General features: G+C 64.6%; 2 protein-coding genes and 1 non-coding gene across 9 annotated transcripts in view; all 3 read left to right on the top strand.

The window, feature by feature from the left end:
* Positions 1-17294, top strand: part of IL34 (interleukin 34) — a 29764-nt gene extending 12470 nt beyond the window's left edge. For 5 of the 7 annotated variants that reach the window (XM_075940604.2, XM_075940601.2, XM_089781389.1 and 2 more), the window contains exons 2-7: positions 6247-6636; positions 7143-7246; positions 7974-8051; positions 9379-9552; positions 14062-14200; positions 15241-17294. In XM_075940604.2, coding sequence (XP_075796719.2) covers positions 6609-6636; positions 7143-7246; positions 7974-8051; positions 9379-9552; positions 14062-14200; positions 15241-15248 — 531 coding nt within the window. In that variant the 5' untranslated portion in view covers positions 6247-6608 and the 3' untranslated portion in view covers positions 15249-17294. Of the gene's footprint in view, positions 1-4978; positions 5233-6246; positions 6637-7142; positions 7247-7973; positions 8052-9378; positions 9553-14061; positions 14209-15240 lie in introns of those variants that run through there. The other 2 variants (XM_075940603.2, XM_075940605.2) reach the window with 2 other exon arrangements.
* Positions 12090-12160, top strand: TRNAG-GCC (transfer RNA glycine (anticodon GCC)). Its single transcript has one exon. It is a non-coding gene; the product is annotated as a tRNA-Gly (tRNA).
* On the top strand, positions 15992-17294 carry LOC149523681 (uncharacterized). Its single transcript, XM_089781388.1, has 2 exons — positions 15992-16945; positions 17003-17294. Exon 1 carries the CDS (start codon positions 15992-15994, stop codon positions 16928-16930), a length of 939 nt encoding a protein of 312 aa, XP_089637514.1. The 3' UTR covers positions 16931-16945; positions 17003-17294.
* Positions 17295-18752: the final 1458 nt, after the last annotated feature.

The following is an 18752-nucleotide window of genomic DNA, read 5'->3' as shown; positions in this document are numbered from 1 at the left end:
TAGCCCTGTGCCTCGGTTTCCCCACCTGTGCCGTAACCTTCGTCCGGCGCTCCTGACCTCTGCGGAGGAGACGCACTGGATGCGCGGGAGGGGTTATTTCAGCAGAGGGATCTGCCTGAGCTGATGCCCCTTTGACATCAGGTGGCTGGGTTGAACCTCAGCGAGCCTCCCCAGGCAGGCTGCCCGGGCTGCAGTCGCTGTCAGGCTCTTGCCTTGTCACTGGAACTAACACCCAGTTCCGAGACAGTTCTGGGCAGTAGAACGAAGCCAGACAGAGGCCGGCACTGCCCTGGCTGCAGTGCCCGGGCTGTTCCAAGTTCACCAGACTTAATAGCCATTTGATTCCTCCAGAGCAATGTTCCCTCTGATCTTTTCCATCCGTGCGTGGAATTAATTTTGTTGTGTGCACTGAGGCCTGTGCAGATGTGCACCACCGGGAGAAACACAGACATAACTGCAGGTGCTCTGCTAATCAGCTGGGCGGCCTTGGGCTTCCAGGGAGCACGGCCCAGGAGTCCTGGTGTGGTCACCAAGAGCCAGCGTCTCTGCCCAGCCTGGGAGGGCAGGGACCCTGAGCTGTGGCTGGCCTGTGGCTTGTGTCGATGCCCAGTGAAGGGGCACTTTGGAGCCAGCCTGTCGGGGACGGTCGAGGCGGGAGTGCGGCTGGTGCTGGGGGGGTGCAGCTGCCCTGTGCAGGGCGCACATTGCGTCTCGCCAGAGCCTGGCTAGCCCGAGAGGCAGCCGGCCTGCCAGGCTCCGCTGTGAGCGCGCCCGCCCTGGGGCTGCCGAAGGAAGCGGGTGTCAGCTGGAAATGTGATTTCCCCGGTGCTGGCGATGAACGCCTGCCCCGGCCACGCCTCTGCCACGCTCCAGCGGAAAGCAACCAGGGAGTGACCGGACGGGTGATCAGAGTGCTTCCCACGCCGGCTGCAGCTCCCAGGCAGGGGCAGCGGGCGTTAACAGAGGGGCTGTCCAGCGTATTGCACGGCCTGGGCTGCACGTAGGACGGGCGGCCCCGGAGGGGGGCGTCCGCGTGCCTTCGGTGCAAGGTGCTCCGGGCCCTCCGAGGCCGCATACGGACTTCGCAGGCCGGGTGGCTGAACGGGAGGAGCGAAGGGAGACCCTGGTGAGACTCCAAGGCACAGCGGTGCCTGTGTCCCTGGTCAGGCAGCCTCTGGGCTGCTGAGGATGAGTCTCGGGGGAGGAGAACCTCACATGGAACGCCAGCGCCCCCCCCCCCGGTTGGGAACCTCTCTCCATCCAATGACGTCTCGGGGTCCTCTCGCACGAGGACATCCCTCCGGGGGAGCGCATCCCCAGCGCTGGGGAGAGAGAAGCCAATGGTCAGGGGAGAGCCCGTGGTCAGAACTAGAGCCGGCTGGGTTTGTGAGGCTCGGGAGCCCCACGTGGCGACTTGCCGGGAGTAAAGGTTGCAGGGCTGGCATCTAGACAGACGTCTGTGCAGGGCTGGGGGGAGCCGGTGGCCCGGGACGCGTTGGAGGCCAAACGTAGGCTGCGAGGTCAAAGGTTATAGGCCAGGATCTCCCCGGGCACCCCACCCGCTCGGAAATGCTTCCAGTGCCCCGCGCAGGGCCGGGGAGGCCCGCCGAAGGGCTGCCTCTCAAGACGATGGTGCAGGGGGGGTGGTTAGGCTGGTTCAGAACGGTGGACCCTTTGGGACGCTCCCCCTCCCCCCAGGCTCAGCCTTGCCAAAGGGGAGCCGGACTGTTGGCACTTGGCAGTAAACAGGCCACGGAGCTTTACGCCAAGGGTGGGGGGAAGCCAGTGGGGCAGGGGCAGGTGCGTGGGACAGGGACGTCCCTTGGGGGATGGTCTGTTGGCGGGGATTCTCCGTCAGCAAGCAGCAGAGGCTGGCAGGGGGTGAGGTGCGGGCGGGATGTGGCGAGAAACACTCACAGGAGAGTCCCAGTCAATTCCAGCGCCGCGGCAGGGCGCGCAGGTGACACGTTCGCCTGGCAGATCAGCCTGGGACTGAATGGAGCTATTGGTGCAATAAGCCGCACAGGAATGTGGTGCAGTGACGACTGTCTGGGGATCCCTGGGGTGCAGCCTGGGCCCCTAACTCCCTACGCTGGGCTGTCTCTCGCCGGGCTTTGCTAGCGGCCAGCAGCGAACCCCTCTGGGCTGTGACCCCCAGCACCTCCGCATGCGGCGCCGGTACCCAGCTAGACTGCACGAATGCGCCAGGGTCTCCCGGGAATCACCCGGCGTCCCTCGGCAAATGCCCCCAGATCCCAGCACGGCACCTTCGGAACAGGCCGTCTCGTTTATTAATTGGCTCACCACTTCGTCAATGGAACGTGCATGGACCCCTGCTCTGGAAAAACCCCGGAGCAAATTGACCAAACGCGCCAGGCAAACTCCCCAGCAAAGACCCACCGCGAAATCAGTCGGACCACACCGGAAAGACTGTAAGTTGGTCTTCAGGGACAGGCAAAAAGTCGGCGTGAGTTCCTGAAAGGAAAGAAATGCCGAGCGCGCGGGGGAAACGCTCAGCGGATAGAAGAGCGACAACTGGAGCGCGGGTCTTTTCTCAGCCCGCCGGAGGCTGCGGTGCGTAGCGTGCACGTTTCACCCTGGGCACGCTGGACTCTTCAGGCTCTCACGTCCCGGTGGCTTGGGGCGTAGTGGGCGAGGAGCAAGGCAAAGGAGCGTCTCTGGTTTGGGCTTTTGTACCCTTCGTCCGTGCACTTGGAGAATACAGGCCCCGGCGTCTCTGGTGGGCTTCGCGGGGTCCCTGAGCCGAATCCTTTGGCATAGCCTCATGCAGCCAAGTCATTGAATTGTGGCTGCCTCGCTCCTCCGGGGTGGCTCCCAAGCCCACTGCTCAGCACAGCCCTGTCAGTCGTCGCCCTTAACCCCAAAAAGGGCTCGCAATTCATCGCAGCTAAACAGTGGGATCCCCATTGAGACGGCTGCACATTCCGGATGGCTTTGCACCGTTTCAGTCCCCGCACAGACCCAGAGTGGCCGCTGCTCACGTTCTGTTATTCGTGCGCCAAATATTTGAACGGTAAGAATGCTAACTAGGATTTCCAGAGTCCCTCATACAAGCACTGCCCGGCCACGGCTCTATGACGAAAGTGCAACTAACACATGTCGATTGTTCCATGAACGGCACTCAAAAACAACAGTGTCAAGCTGCAGCGCCTGCAGCTCCACCCAGGCATACTTCGCGCTCAGCCAACCGCTGAGAGAAACACGTTTGTGTACATTTGCGGGAGTTAATGCTGCTCACGGACCGTGCTTCCCAAGGGGAGAGCAGGCGTGCGCATGGCACGGTGGCGGCTGGCATAGCAAGATACTTAGGTGCCCGCTATGCCCTTTAGCGACCATTCCAGAGAACATGCTCCCAGGCTGATGATGCTCGTTAAAAAAATGCATGAATTAAAGTTGTGACTCAGCTCCTTGGGGGAAGAATTGTGTGGCTGCTGCTCTGTGTCCTACCCGTGTTCGTGTGGCAGCCCTCACGCGTGATGACCCGCCACACGTTCATTTTCAGAACTTTTTCGCTGCAGATTTAACCAAGTGCAGAGAAGGGACTCATGAGATTCCCCAAGCCAGCTACAGCTCTCCACCCAAGGGTTAGAATCTGAAGTGAGCACAGGTGACACTGAAAGCAAGAAGCAAGCCGCATTAGTTCCTACAAATGCACATCAACTTGTCTGCGTGGGCGAGAGGCAGGACTGAATAGATTCTCAAGTTTGACTGTTTTATTTTTGAATGCTGGTTTTTTGTACATCACTCTACATTTGTAAGTTCAACTTTCATGCTGCAGAGAGTGCACAGCTGTGCTCGTATTAGGAGAATTGAGAGAGACTAGTTCTTTTGCTTTTGACTAGGGCTGTCAAGTGATTCAAAACATTAATCACACGATTAATCGTGTGCGCAGCACCGTGGGAGTCTGGGATCGGCTGGAGTCCCCAGTTGACCCCGGGATCAATGCAGCATTGCCCCTTTGAAACACCATTGTGGCATTTCAAAGGGGCAGCTCCAGTTGACCTTGGCTCCACTTTGTGCTGCCCCTTTGAAACGCTGCGGCAGCAATTAACATGCTTGCAATTAACATGTTAAAAAAATTATTGCGTTAATTCTGCCACACATTAATCACAGGCATTAACATGCGTTAATGGACAGCCCTAGTTTTTACAGTGCAAATATTTGTAATAACTAGAAAGTTAGCACTGTATGCTTTGTATTTTGTGTTGTGATTGAAATCCATACATTTTAAAATGTAGAAAGCATCCAGAATATGAAATAAATGGTATTCTAGTATTGTTTAATAGTGCAGTTAATTTGTTTAATTGCTTGACAGCCCTAATTTCTGATAATTTCTTATGCTTTGATGATATACATACTAGGGATGTTAAATCCCATTTAGTTAACCGGTTAAACACTAAGTTTAACATTAACCAGTTAAACAGGAGTGGGAGGAATGGCTGGGACTTTTTAGTTTGTAAAATAGATGCCTAAGTAGGGACGTAATAGAGATCTACAAAATCTTGACTGGTGTAGAGAAAATGAATAAGGAAACGTTATTTACACCTTCATACAACACAAGAACTAGGGGTCATCCAATGAACTGAATAAGCAGCAGGTTTAAAACAAACCAAAAGGAAGTATTGCTTCATACAGTGCACAGTCAACCTGAGGAACTCCTTGCCAGAGGATGTGGTGAAGGCCAAGACTGTATCTCAGTTCAGAAAAGAACTAGCTACGTTTATGGTAGGCAGGTCTATCGATGGCTATTGGCCAAAATGGTAAGAGATGCAACCCCATACTCGGAGCGCACTGCTTGTCAGAGGCTGGGAATAGGTGACGGGGGAGGGATCACGGGAGGATTCCCTGCTCTGTTCTCTCCCCCTGGGGCTGGCCTGTGTCGAAAGTCAGGACACCAGGCTAGGACTATTGGTCTGGCCTAGTCTGGCCGTCCTGATGTTCTTACCTGCTGCACCAGGCTTTCTGGATGTCATTGCTGTTTTCTCATCTGGCATGGACTCAGTGCACCGTAGTGTCTCTGACATGCTGCCTTAGCGCCCATCCGGCACAGGCTCCTTTCAATCTCTGCCCCTGACGGCGCCAGCGCGTGTCTCTGCTTTCCCGTCACACGGCTCAGCTTAGCTCAGCGACTCCGATCACCGGGGGTCGATCTCAGCTGTCGCCGGGCTGGACATGAAGCTTGTTTGCCCCGTGATGAAGCTCCCGAGCCAGGTGCGTGTTTCTGTAGCCCCAAGACGCTGAGTAGCTTACACCGAGCAAGCCAGCCCGCCGCCAATGCAGGCAAACGGCTGGGTCAGAGAGGGGGCGGATGGGACTTTGCCAGCTCTCTCTCCGTTCCACCGGCTGGGAGAACCAGCTGGAATCTCAGGGCGAGAATTCCCAGCTGCCGCCTTCCCTAGGCTCTGTCGACACAGGGCGCGTTCGGCGATGAACGCACTGCCGACATGCAAAAGTCGCCAAAAGTGAAACAGTGGTTTTTTTGGGGTTTTTTTGCTGATAGAGCAAAGCCTTGTGGGGAAGCATCCCACAGTGCTGTGGGAAGGCAGAGCTGATCCCTGCGCTTCTGGGGATTCCCCTGTGGCTCTGGGAGATCACTGTGCTGAGGAACGTCCAAGCAGCACAGCCGTCTTTCCAGCCTTCCCCCGGCAGCAGCAGCCTGCTGGCCACTGGGTTCCTAGCCGGGCAGAACAGGAGCCATCCAATGATTTGTTCCCCAGAGGGAGCAGCTCACTCAGCTGCCAGACACTTCCCGGAGCTTTGACAGGGGAGGGGCGCCTGCCTGCAGGGCAGCAGAGATCACAGAACACTGAGCAGAGCCAGCAGGGCAGGCAATGGGGGATACTGGCAGAAGGGCCGGATTCTTCCGGGTCTAATCAGCATTACAGATGTTTGTTGTATGATCGGTGCATGTTCCACCTGTGATGCAGGAATGCCGCTGTTGCACTGGAAATCCGTGGGGCAGAGGCCCCCAAACCGCAGGGCCCACTCCTCTGGAGGGGTGTGGAGGAACATTGGTGTGGGGCATGGTGGGGCCCAAACGAGTCCCCCACAAAGAGGGAGAAGGCGTGACACCCAGCCCCTTCCTACCGCCAGCTCCCCTCCCATCCTGCCCCAGGCGTGTCCCTGACACCCAGCCCGGCACTCCATGGCCAGGGCTGCGCGGGGGCGCCGGCCTCTCGGCTCACCGTGACTCCATTTGGCGTGACCACTCGTCTCCCATTACAGAGCCCTGCTTCGGACTGAGGATCGTATCAGCACCGCTCGCACGGGCAGCCTCCAGCCAGTCCCCTGCAGCCCCCGTGTAGCGGGGCTGGGTTCCTGCCTCCTGGCCCTTGTGGTGGGAGTACCGTGGCAGCTGTGTTGCACCCCACCACCGCGCACGGTGCCCTAGGGAGGTGGGCCGAGCCCCTGGCCCAGGAAGGAACTGGCCGTCAGGGCCTTCCCTAGCTCCAGCGACCCAGGGCGCCCGCTGGCCTGTCTCCCTGCCGTCGCTGGCCCGTCCCGTCGGGGGCTGTTCCTGCCGAGGTCGCCTTGGCCATGTAGACCGGGTTGCTGGGGCGCTCGCTGCCCAGACACACGCCGTCAGCATGCAGCTGGGCTACGCGCCAGTCCTCTGTGAGTACCATGGTGCCCACTCTCCCATGCCCAGGTCCGGCCTAGCGCGCACCAGGATCAGCCCCCTCCCCACAGGCCCCTTTCCCCAGGCCTCCCCTGGCAGTGCCAGCCCCTTCCGCTGCCTGCCGGGGGCCTCAGGAGTGGCTCCGTCCGGAGAGCCGGGGTGGCCAGAGGGGCTGGCAGGGGGCTGAGCCCAGCTCCCGAGAGCTCCCAGCTGGGGCGGGAGGGCGACGCTGGCGATCAGACCCCCTGGCCATAGCCCCAGCGGGCGGGAGCCATGGCTCTGGCAGGGTCCCAGACGGGCCCTTAGCCTCAGTCTGGGGCTGTCCCCACTCTCCCGCTTGTTCCTGGGACCCCGAGCAGTGGGGCACGGCCAGTCCTCTCGCCCGGAGAGCTTCCCCCCTTCGAAATGCCCCCGGCTCCCCCCGTGGCGTGAGCTGGGGTGGCCTGGCCCCCTGCACCCGCTGGCCTGACGCCTTCCCTTCCCCCCCGGCGGGGGTCTGCAGATCTGGCGGCTGTCCTGGGGCTGGAGGCTGCCATGCAGAGGGAATGCACCATCATCCAGGCGCTGCAGGACAAGCTGGCCTATCAGCGACGGCTCCAGTACATGGTAAGGCCGTCCCTCGGGGCTCGGCCGCGGTACGGGGCTCCCAAGGCCAGGCCCACGTGTGGCGGCAGCACGGGCCCTGCCCATAGCGCGGGGGGGGTGGCATCGGCGCCATCTCCCCTTCTAGGGGAGCAGGACTTCCCAGACGGCCCATTCCAGCTGCCAGCTAGGAGCCCTGGCACTCTACGGAGCTGAGCCCCGCTGCTGTCAGCACCGTCTCTGCCGAGGCATTCCCAAGCCCGGATTCAGCGGCATGAGCAGACACGCCGAGTGCAAACTCTTCGGTGCTTCTTTCCAGACCTCTGGGGGGGCGGGGCGGCCCCGCGGGCGGGTGGGCAAGCTGGTGCTGCGCTGACTCATGCCTCGGCGCCACGCTGCCTTCTAGCGGGCAGAGTCAGAACTGCTCAGCTGCGTGTCACAGGCCCTAGACTGCAGGCGGCTCCTGACGAGTCTCCTTTCGCTCGAGCGGTTGGGACTTGCGCTTCTGGCGCAGCAAGGTCCCCGTGCCCGCGGCGTGTGCCACGGCGTTAGGTGGCCACACACCTGATCCTGGGGTTACAGCCCGCACTCGTTTTTCAGTGACACGGCCCAGATGCCTGGCACGGAACGGGCATCCCCGCCGAGGCAGGGGACAGGAGCGGTCGCTGCTTCGGGGCACAGCCCGGGAGGGCCCAGGGAGCAGAGAACCTTTCCATTCCCCTCTAGGGTTTGCTTTTTCTTGCCTTTGCAGAAACACAATTTCCCCATCAACTACACCGTGAACGTCCATTTCCAGGAGGTTCTGAGGCCGGCCAATATTACCAGCCTGGTAAGGTGCACAGAGCTCGCGTCCAGCCTCGCGCCGCTTACCCCCACGGGGTCCGTGCTCTTTCTATGGGCGCCCCGAACAACTGCCCCCTTAGCCCCGCTGGCCGAGGCCCCGGGGGTGGGGCCTTCTCGAGCGGCCGGCCCGGCCTGCAGCTTCTTAGGAATCCCTCCCTGCCTCTCCGCTGGCGGAGGGAAAGGGTTACGAGGAGGAGGGAGAATAATTGTCCTATCCTGAGAGGCTAAGAACAGGCAGCAAGGGGCTTACACTGCAGCAAGGGAGGTTGAAGTTGGACGTTAGGAAACACTTCCTGCCTGTCGGGGGGCGAAACGCTGGGCTAAGTGGCCTGGGGAGCTGTGGAGGCTCCATCCCTGGAGATATCTCAGGGCAGGTTGGACGGATGGCTGAGAAAATGTGGCGGAACCTTAGAAGACGATCGGCTTTAATTCGGCAGGTGCCCGGCAACAGGCAGTTTTAGAACACGAGTGTCGGGTCTCGCGGGGTCCGTAGACCGTCCCTGTTCCAAGAACACAGCCAGAGCGTGAGCAGCAAAGTTAAGATTTGCTCGCGGAGCCCTTGGGCCCAGGGTAGAGCTCCCCGGAGCCCCCTGCTCTAGACGGTGCTTGGACCTGCCGGGGCCACGTGACCTCTCCGGGCCCCTGCCAGGCCTGTGACTCTGATTCTAATCCGTGAGGCCTCTGCCCCCTGGCCTGGGCATTGGGCTATTCCTGCGGGGCGCTCAGCAGGGCCTCTCCCCATGCACGGAGGCCAGGCTCCCCGGAGTGGCCGATGTGCGGGAGCGGCAGGGGGCTCGGCTCGCCCCAGTTCCCAGCAGGGAGCAGCTGCAGAGGCTGGATGCCGGGTCCGAGTGCCGGGGAGAGAGGGGCGCTTTGCGGCCTAGTTGAACTTTTGCAGAAGTGGGGGGGTGGATTTTGCTAATGCCCTGGGCTGGGGTGTGGGGGCAGCTGCCAGGGCTGAATCCGGCCTTCCCAGGGGCTAGGGGAGAGCACTGGTCACAGTAGCACAAAGCCCAAGGAAGCACCAGCCAGGGCCATGGGGAAGGCAGAGCAGCTGGGGACGGGTGCAGGGGTAGGGGTGGGCTGTCGGGCGCTCTCTGGGGCCCAGGGCCACGGGGAGGGCAGAGCAGCCGGGGACGGGCACAGGGGTAGGGGTGGGCTGTCGGGCGCTCTCTGGGGCCCAGGGCAGTGGGGAGGGCAGAGCAGCCGGAGACGGGCGCAGGGGCTGGGGTGGGGTGTCGGGTGCTCTCTGGGGCCCAGTCCCGCAGGGACCCTGCCCCCCGAGCGTGACCCCTGTCCCTTGTGCTCTGCAGCGGGTCCAGCACGTGGGGGAGCCGTCCCTGCGCTTCCTGTGGGTCAGCGTCAACGTCCAGGTGCTGAAGAAGGTCTTGGCCGTGCTGCCGGAGAAGCACCCATCCTGGGAGTACGCCCAGGACCTCTGCCGCCTCTTTGAACATCTGGAGGAGGAGTACAACAGCTACGACCAGGTGGGGAGGCCGGGGGCCCCAGCGGGCAGCCCCCCCTTGGGCTGGCAGGCTGGGAGGTGCCGGGGGGGTATTCATTCAGTCCCTCCTCCCCCCTCCCTTGGCACCCCAGAGAGCAGCAGATCCCCCTCCCCCACGGGCTGCGGTGCCCCGGACACCTGGCAAGGGAGCTCCCCTCCCCCACGCGGCTGTGCGCGGGCAGAGGCGGGGGGCCCTGGGTGATGGCGAGCCCGTGCCCCTGTGCCACACGCTGGGGGCGCCTCCTATCCACGCACCCCCCCCGACGTGCACAAAGGCGGGGGGCTGCGTGCCTGGCTCTCTGCACCCCGCACGTGACGCGCTCCCCGAGGCGCACACTGTGCGGGGGGGGTCGGCACCTGGCCCCCCCGGGCACCCCTCCCCCCAACACACCGCAGTGCTGGTTTGTACAGCGCCTAGCGCGGCCCCGCTGTGCCCAGCACCATTCGTGGCAACAGGGCCCTGGAGTCAGGGCTTGGGTGTGGGGCAGCCTGGAAATCAGTGAGAGGCTGGGGAGAGAGCCAGGCCTGGGGGGCAGAGCCTGCCGCCACCGGCTGCTCTCTGCTGGGCTTTACCGGCCCCTGGGCCCCAGCAGCTCCCCCTGCCCCTGCCCCCGCCCCCGCTTTCAGGCCCAGCCTGCTCCCTTCGACCTCACTGTCCCTGGGGGGCGGCCAGCTGGTCCCAGTGCAGCTAGGGGTATCCCCACCTGCTGCAGTGCGGAGCATGCAGGGGGCAGAGGAGGGCAGCTTGCAGGGGGCAGCGCGGAGCTCGCAGGGGGCAGAGGAGGGCAGCTCGCGGGGGGCGGCGCGGAGCTTGCAGGGGGCAGAGGAGGGCAGCTCGCGGGGGGCGGCGCGGAGCTTGCAGGGGGCAGAGGAGGGCAGCTCGCGGGGGGCGGCGAGGAGCTTGCAGGGGGCAGAGGAGGGCAGCTCGCGGGGGGCGGCGCGGAGCTTGCAAGGGGCAGAGGAGGGCAGCTCGCGGGGGGCGGCGAGGAGCTTGCAGGGGGCAGAGGAGGGCAGCTCGCGGGGGGCGGCGCGGAGCTTGCAGAGGGCAGAGGAGGGCAGCTCGCGGGGGGCGGCGCGGAGCTTGCAAGGGGCAAAGGAGGGCAGCTCGCGGGGGGCGGCGCGGAGCTCGCAGGGGGCAGAGGAGGGCAGCTCGCGGGGGGCGGCGCGGAGCTTGCAAGGGGCAAAGGAGGGCAGCTCGCGGGGGGCGGCGCGGAGCTCGCAGGGGGCAGAGGAGGGCAGCTCGCAGGGGGCAGAGGAGGGCAGCTCACAGGGGGCGGCGCGGAGCTCGCAGGGGGCAGAGGAGGGCAGCTCGCGGGGGGCGGCGCGGAGCTTGCAGAGGGCAGAGGAGGGCAGCTCGCAGGGGGCGGCGCGGAGCTTGCAAGGGGCAAAGGAGGGCAGCTCGCGGGGGGCGGCGCGGAGCTCACAGGGGGCAGAGGAGGGCAGCTCGCAGGGGGCAGAGGAGGGCAGCTCGCAGGGGCGGCGCGGAGCTCGCAGGGGGCAGAGGAGGGCAGCTCGCAGGGGGCAGCGCGGAGCTTGCAGGGGGCAGAGGAGGGCAGCTCGCAGGGGGCGGCGCGGAGCTCGCAGGGGGCAGAGGAGGGCAGCTCGCAGGGGGCGGCGCGGAGCTTGCAGGGGGCAGAGGAGGGCAGCTCGCAGGGGGCGGCGCGGAGCTCGCAGGGGGCAGAGGAGGGCAGCTCGCAGGGGGCGGCGCGGAGCTTGCAGAGGGCAGAGGAGGGCAGCTCGCGGGGGGCGGCGCGGAGCTTGCAGGGGGCAGAGGAGGGCAGCTCGCGGGGGGCGGCGCGGAGCTTGCAGAGGGCAGAGGAGGGCAGCTCGCGGGGGGCGGCGCGGAGCTTGCAGGGGGCAGAGGAGGGCAGCTCGCGGGGGGCGGCGCGGAGCTTGCAGGGGGCAGAGGAGGGCAGCTCGCGGGGGGCGGCGCGGAGCTTGCAGGGGGCAGAGGAGGGCAGCTCGCGGGGGGCGGCGCGGAGCTTGCAGGGGGCAGAGGAGGGCAGCTCGCGGGGGGCGGGGGGGCAGAGGAGGGCAGCTCGCAGGGGGCGGCGCGGAGCTTGCAGGGGGCAGAGGAGGGCAGCTCGCGGGGGGCGGCGCGGAGCTTGCAGGGGGCAGAGGAGGGCAGCTCGCGGGGGGCGGCGCGGAGCTTGCAGGGGGCAGAGGAGGGCAGCTCGCGGGGGGCGGCGCGGAGCTTGCAGGGGGCAGAGGAGGGCAGCTCGCGGGGGGCAGAGGAGGGCAGCTCGCGGGGGGCGGCGCGGAGCTTGCAGGGGGCAGAGGAGGGCAGCTCGCAGGGGGCGGCGCGGAGCTTGCAGGGGCATCATGCCAGGGGCGGGGGGCAGCTTGCATCCTCCCCACGGTGGCGCTGTCTGCACAGGTTGCCGTCTGGCTGCCGAGCCGGCCCCTGCTCGCCCCGTGGCGATGGCGAGAGCGGACGATGCCCGAGCAGCCGGCAGAGGGGAGTGGCTGCCTGGCTTAGTGAAGGTTTCAGGCAGCTGCGAGCATTCCCTTGCATCCTGTGCATTGGTGGTTCAGTGGTAGAATTCTCGCCTGCCACGCGGGAGGCCCGGGTTCGATTCCCGGCCAATGCAGTGGTTTTTTTTTTCCTTTGCTTGCCCTGCTGAGGAGCGAGCTGGGGAGGCTGCGGCTGCATCTTTTACCATACGGGCCCCTCCATCGGGCTGTTTCTCCCCCTGCTTTTCCCTGCAGGAGTCTGACCAGCCTTCCCTGGGCCCCCAGGCTGCTCTGCCGTAACGTGGCTCTGCCCCACCCGGCGCGAGGCCTGCTCGGAGCGGGGGCCAGGTTCTGTGCTTGTGGCCCGCTGGCTGACACAGCAGCCTGCTGCTCTGGCCGGGGGCTTGAGCTCAGGAAAGCCCCGGCACCCGCCTCTCCGAATCCCCGGGGCTTGCCCTGGCCTGATCCTGCTCTTGCCTCTGCAAATTGTTTCCTGCTCATCCCGGGTGGGCTGTAGGAAATGGAGCAAAAATCCCTGAGGCTGCTGTCTCTGGCCACGAGCCAGACGTGGCCTGTTGCTCAGATTTCTATGCAGAGCGCCCAGAACAGGCTGGGCCCCCAGATAAACGGAAAGTTCAAACCCAGCCCTGCCACGGAGCGCCCCCTCCCCCGCGCAAAAATCTGATTTCTCTGCATTGGCGGGGGAAGGGTCCTCCCCCGCGCGAGAGGCTGGTGCCCCCAGGCGGGAGAGCGATTCCAAGGAGTGGCCTAGCAGCGGCTTCGCGGCAGAATTTGGGATTTGCTCCTGGACAGGCCTGGGTTTGATTTCCAGCTCATGCAAGCGGCTTTTTCATAGCGTCCTGTCTCTGTACAACCCCGCGGAGCGGCTGGACAGAGACACAAGCCAGCGTGCTGACTAACAGTGCTCGTTACAGATCCCACCGCTAGTTTCACATGCGTTGGGGGGGGACCTCAGGGTCATGGCTAAATTCCAGCGTGGGCGCCTGTCTCCCGCACTCTGGGAATTTCCCCCTGCCGCGTCACTGTTTCCCCTCTCGCAGTGCTGCCGGCTCGCAGCTCACTCCGCTCCAGACGGGGGCCGCGTATTCATGCGGGGTGACGTGGTTTGTAGCTATGGGGTCCTCCTGTGTGACCGTCAAGCAGTTGGTGGCATCAGTCATGCCAAAATGATAGGCCTCCAACACTTTGCAACGAGGTGTGAATGGTGCAGAGCCAGCACAATGTGGTGTTAACTCTGAACCCTAATGATGGATTAACGCTGAACCTAGCAGATTACTTTAGTAGAAACCCTCAGCTCCTATGAGCTGAGCACTCTGATGTAGACAACTCTGTGATTGTCCTTCCCTCCTTTGGGTGCATGTCTGTGCAGGAGAGAAGGATGGAGGAGGCCCCTCTTACCGGACTGTCATAATCCAGGAATCCTGTACCCAGATCACCTCCAATGTGGCAGAAAATTCTCTCCCGGTACCTAAGCAGCGAGGCACCTGACGGCTGTGTCAGGGCATGCGCATTTGAGGGTAACAGCTGATGCTGAAAGCACTGCCCAGGTGCCCTGGGACTCCTCCCTGGCTTTGCTGCTCCCGACAGACACGGCACCCCCCTGGGACTAAGCTGTGCAGTGTGTCTGGATGTTAGTGGCCGTTAGGGAGGAGCTCGAGGTGTTTCCTAGGCAGTCCCACGCCGCAAGGCTCTGGGTGCAAGCCAGGGCCCAGCTGTGGCTTTGCCCAGGAATCGAACCTGCGTCTCGTGCACATTTGGCCACTCAACCACCAATGGCTCCCCCGGGCGGGGGCTGGGCTGGTGTCCCTCTGTGTGCACCTGGCCTGGCCCTGTCGCCAGTGACGGGTGCTGAGCTCCCGGCGAGACGGGAACCAGGCCTGCCAGTGCCACGCCAGGAGGCAGCGCGAGAGCAGATGGTGCCGGGGCTCTCCCGCCCGGCGCGCCAGTGGCTTGTTTGGGCAGCCGGAGGCAGCGGGCAGGGAACGGGCCATTTACCCCCCAGGGGCTGTCTCCGCAGGGCAACGTGGACGCGCTGGTCTGGGACGTGGTGGAGCAGGGGCTGTTCGCCAATGCGGGGAGCAGCTGGAAGGCCGTGCGGCCCAAAGCCCTGCTAGATAACTGCGCCAAGGTCATGTGGCTGCTGTACGGCGCGCTGTGTGAGTAGCGCCCCCCTCTGGAGGGGGTCCCCGCCTGCGGCTTGCGCCCGTGTCACACCCAGGCTGGGAGCAAGGACAGGAAGTGCCCCAAAGAGCGGGGGCCAGAGCTCTGCCCCCCCGCACGGCCTGTGCCCCCGAGCCCCGCCCCCCGCACGGCCTGTGCCCCCGAGCCCCGGCCCCCCGCACCACCTGTGCCCCCAAGCCCCGGCCCCCCGCACGGCCTGTGCCCCCAAGCCCCGGCCCCCCGCACGGCCTGTGCCCCCGAGCCCCGCCCCCCGCACGGCCTGTGCCCCTGAGCCCCGCCCCCCGCACGGCCTGTGCCCCTGAGCCCCGCCCCCCGCACCACCTGTGCCCCCGAGCCCCGCCCCCCGCACGGCCTGTGCCCCCGAGCCTTGCCCCCCGCACGGCCTGCGCCCCCGAGCCCCGCCCCCCCGCACGGCCTGTGCCCCCGAGCCCCGCCCCCCGCACGGCCTATGCCCCCGAGCCCCGCCCACCCGCACGGCCTGTGCCCCCGAGCCCCGCCCCCCGCACGGCCTGTGCCCCCGAGCCTTGCCCCCCGCACAGCCTGCGCCCCCAAGCCCCTCCCCCCCGCACGGCCTGTGCCCCCGAGCCCCGCCCCCCGCACGGCCTGTGCCCCCGCCCCCCGCACGGCCTGTGCCCCCGAGCCCCGCCCCCCGCACGGCCTGTGCCCCCGAGCCCCGCCCCCCGCACGGCCTGTGCCCCCGAGCCCCGCCCCCCGCACCGCCTGTGGCCCTGAGCCCCACCCAAGCCCCCGAGTCCCATCCACACACTGTCTGTACCCCTGAGCCCTGCCCTCCCCATCCCCCACCCTCGCCCCACCCACACCCGGCCTGTGTCCCCTCACCCTGCCTCCTCACTTGTCACTGCCTCTCCCCCATCGCTGGGCGTACGGCCTGCGAAACGTGGGAGGGTCCGGGGAGGGCCCATGACAGCTGGGCCCAGGCCAAGGACCACGAGTGGCTCTGGGGAGGGCCGTGCCTTGGGCTCACCTCGCCCACTCCGGCTCTCTCCTGCCGCAGGCCGGTAGGGCTCCACGGGAAGGAAGCGTGGCCCTGCCCTCCGTGTCGCTGCCACGTCCCGCTGCCTGTCATCGTGTGACCTCCACCGCCCCGGCTCCCCTGCCGTGTCTCACCTGCCGCCTCCCGTGCCCGAAGGACGTCAGCGCTCCACCTAGCGCCCCCGGGCCCAGAGGGGCGAGCGCAGGAAATCTCTCTGGCTCCGTGGCTCCGGGGGCGGGGGTGGCCTCTCCTGCCACGGACAGGATGAATTTCCACCGCTCTGCCGGGACGGCTCCAGCAGAGCAGAGCCCCGAGGACCGGCTCCACGCGGGCCGAGCGACCCGGGGCTGCGAGAGAGAGCGCAGGCCTGCCGTGGAAACGGGGCTGTCTGCCCCTGGCTGCACCACTGGCGTGCATCCCCCTGCAGCTGGACTGACCCTGCTCAGCATGGGGAGGTCGGAGGGCAGGCGCCTGGGCCCCGGGTGTGAGGGGGCTACGTACAGGGACACGGTCCACCCTGCCCCAGTGCGGGGGGAGCCAGGCCAGGCCGGCAGCCGCAGCCAGTCTGAGAGTGCCAGCAGCCATCTGCCCGGGGCCTCTTCCTAGCGCACAGTGGCCCACTGCCCGCTGAGCTAACCGTGTTTGTAGCGTGCCGGCCACCTAGAGCTCACCGCTGCCCTGGGGCTGCCTGGCGTGGCCTGCGCTGGCTGCAGCAAAAGCGAGGGCACCCGGAGACACCCTTCGGCCTGTGCGCTGGGCCCCCGCCTGTTGGATGGAGACACCCTTCGGCCTGTGCGCTGGGCCCCCGCCTGTTGGAGACACCCTTCAGCCTGTGCGCTGGGCCCCCGCCTGCCATACGGAGACGCCCTTCGGCCTGTGCGCTGGGCCCTCGCCTGTTGGAGACACCCTTCAGCCTGTGCGCTGGGCCCCCGCCTGTTGGACGGAGACACCCTTCGGCCTGTGTGCTGGGCCCCCGCCTGTTGGAGACACCCTTCGGCCTGTGTGCTGGGCCCCCGCCTGTTGGAGACACCCTTCGGCCTGTGTGCTGGGCCCCCGCCTGTTGGACGGAGACACCCTTCGGCCTGTGCGCTGGGCCCCCGCCTGCCATACGGAGACGCCCTTCGGCCTGTGCGCTGGGCCCTCGCCTGTTGGAGACACCCTTCAGCCTGTGCGCTGGGCCCCCGCCTGTTGGACGGAGACACCCTTCGGCCTGTGTGCTGGGCCCCCGCCTGTTGGAGACACCCTTCGGCCTGTGCGCTGGGCCCCCGCCTGTTGGAGACACCCTTCGGCCTGTGCGCTGGGCCCCCGCCTGTTGGACGGAGACACCCTTCGGCCTGTGTGCTGGGCCCCCGCCTGTTGGAGACACCCTTCGGCCTGTGCGCTGGGCCCCCACCTGTTGGAGACACCCTTCGGCCTGTGCGCTGGGCCCCCGCCTGTTGGAAACACCCTTCGGTCTGTGCGCTGGGCCCCCGCCTGTTGGAGACACCCTTCGGCCTGTGCGCTGGGCCCCCACCTGTTGGAGACACCCTTCGGCCTGTGCACTGGGCCCCTGCCTGTTGGATGGAGACACCCTTCGGCCTGTGCGCTGGGCCCCCGCCTGCCGTACGGAGACACCCTTCAGCCTGTGCGCTGGGCCCCTGCCTGCCATACGGAGACACCCTTCACCCGCCTGTCAGACGGAGACACCCTTCACCCGCCTGTCGGACGGTGACACCCGTTGCCCCACCTGTCAGATGGAGACACACTTCACCCGCCTGTCGGACGGTGACACCCGTTGCCCCACCTGTCAGATGGAGACACCCTTCAGCCTGTGTGCTCGCCCCCCGCCTGTCAGACGATGGTCTCTGCTCCTGTTTCTGTGTTGCCAACTTGTGAGGCTGGATCGCGAATCCTACGCCGCTTGGTGTTTTCTGTAAACCCCCGGGCCCTGGAGTCACTGTGTAAATGCAGCTTCTCAGCCGCCTTCGCCAGAAAGCTGGACTGTAGCTCAACCGCCCCCAGCTGAGCTTGGAAACGCGTCTTCCAAAGGCTCCAGCGCTAATCCTGCAATAAACAGTGCACATAACCAACGCTAAGTGGGTCGAGTTTGGCTCCTGATTCTGGGGGGCCTGGGAACCTGTGATGGGCCGGGCCGGGTGTGGGCACAGCTCAGGGCTCTGCTCAGGGCGAATTGCTCAAACTAGGGGCTCTGTACAGCCCCTGACTGGAGACCTTCCCAACTAGGCCACAAACCAGTCACACAGAGCGCTCCAGCTGCCTGCCTGGCCAGCCAGAAGCCTCGTGAGCAAAACCCTCCGACACCCCAGCTCTCTCCGTGCCCCAAACAGCCCTGGGCCTGCCCCCAGGTGAGGGGTTTTAGAACCCAATCTCACCTACCCTGAACGAGTTCTGTCCGGTTCCAAGAAACCAGCCACAGATCCCTGGTCAATTTACCCTCAGGACCTTACCCACAAATCACGCTGGGCCAATCCTTTAGCATCTAACATCTAAAGGTTTATTACTAAAAGACAGAAAAGCATGAGTGTAAGGTTGTTAAAGTATCCTACGTTACATGCACCGAGTCTCCCAGGTCTCGATGCAAGCTTGCAGCAGAGATGTTATAACTGCTGGCTTAAAAGTCTCTGGTTACATCCTATGTCAGGACAGGCCCACAGTTCTTTCTGACTCGTGATTCCCTGCAAAGCTGCCTCTGGGGTCAGGAGCAAAACTGGATACCAAGATGGAGTCGGCCACATGGCATATTTATATCCCTCCCTGGCTTCTTCCAAGCTGGAGAGAGTCACATGGTCAGTGGCCAGGCACCTAGATTCCTTCCCAGGTGGGTCTCTGGTATTTAAGAGACCTATTGTTCCTGGTGGCTTGCTAATTAGCATGTCCATAGGCTGAGCTTTTCTCGCCCATTGCTCAACCCCAGATAGACACTCCAGTCTCCAGACAGAGCACATCTTCCTAACTCCACACACACCTCATACAGGTATATGAAGAGCAGACACAGACTCAGAAGACAGTAGCTTTTGTTTGGCACCTCACATGGTTCCCTTTGGACCAACTTTTGGGGCAAACAACCCCCCCCCCCCCATGGGCACTGCAGTGATCTGGCTGCTCCCCTCAAAATCCAGTAACGTGACAGAACCCCTGGGCTGCCCTCAGTGCCCCTGCTCTGCCGGCTCGGAGATTTGCTGGCTGCCTCTCGCCTGGTGCGTTGGCCGTGTGCTGGGCTGGAGGGTTTCCAGGCAGCAAGGGCTGCCCCGATCCTCCCCCCGTCACTCAGCTGATTGGGGCCAGACACAGCTGGGCTCTTGAAAGGGCAGTGGGCAAGCGCAGGGCAGGGCGCCAGCCAGCTTTGTACAGGCTGAACCTCTGGTCTGGCGTGAGCTGGGTGAGCTGGGTGTCCTCTTAGCATGGGGGGGGCAGGTTTCCCTGCCCCATCAAGTTGGTTTGCAGCCCCCAGGCCTGGCTCCCGATGCAGCAGGTGCAGAATTCCTAGGGGTTGCATGGGGGGCGGGTTCCAGCTGGAGGCTGGCTGTCCCCAG

The sequence above is a fragment of the Pelodiscus sinensis genome, chromosome 12 (assembly GCF_052426305.1).
Source record: "Pelodiscus sinensis isolate ZL-2025 chromosome 12, ASM5242630v1, whole genome shotgun sequence".
Classification (NCBI taxonomy): Eukaryota; Metazoa; Chordata; order Testudines; family Trionychidae; genus Pelodiscus; species Pelodiscus sinensis.
This window is presented reverse-complemented; position numbering and strand designations above follow the sequence as displayed.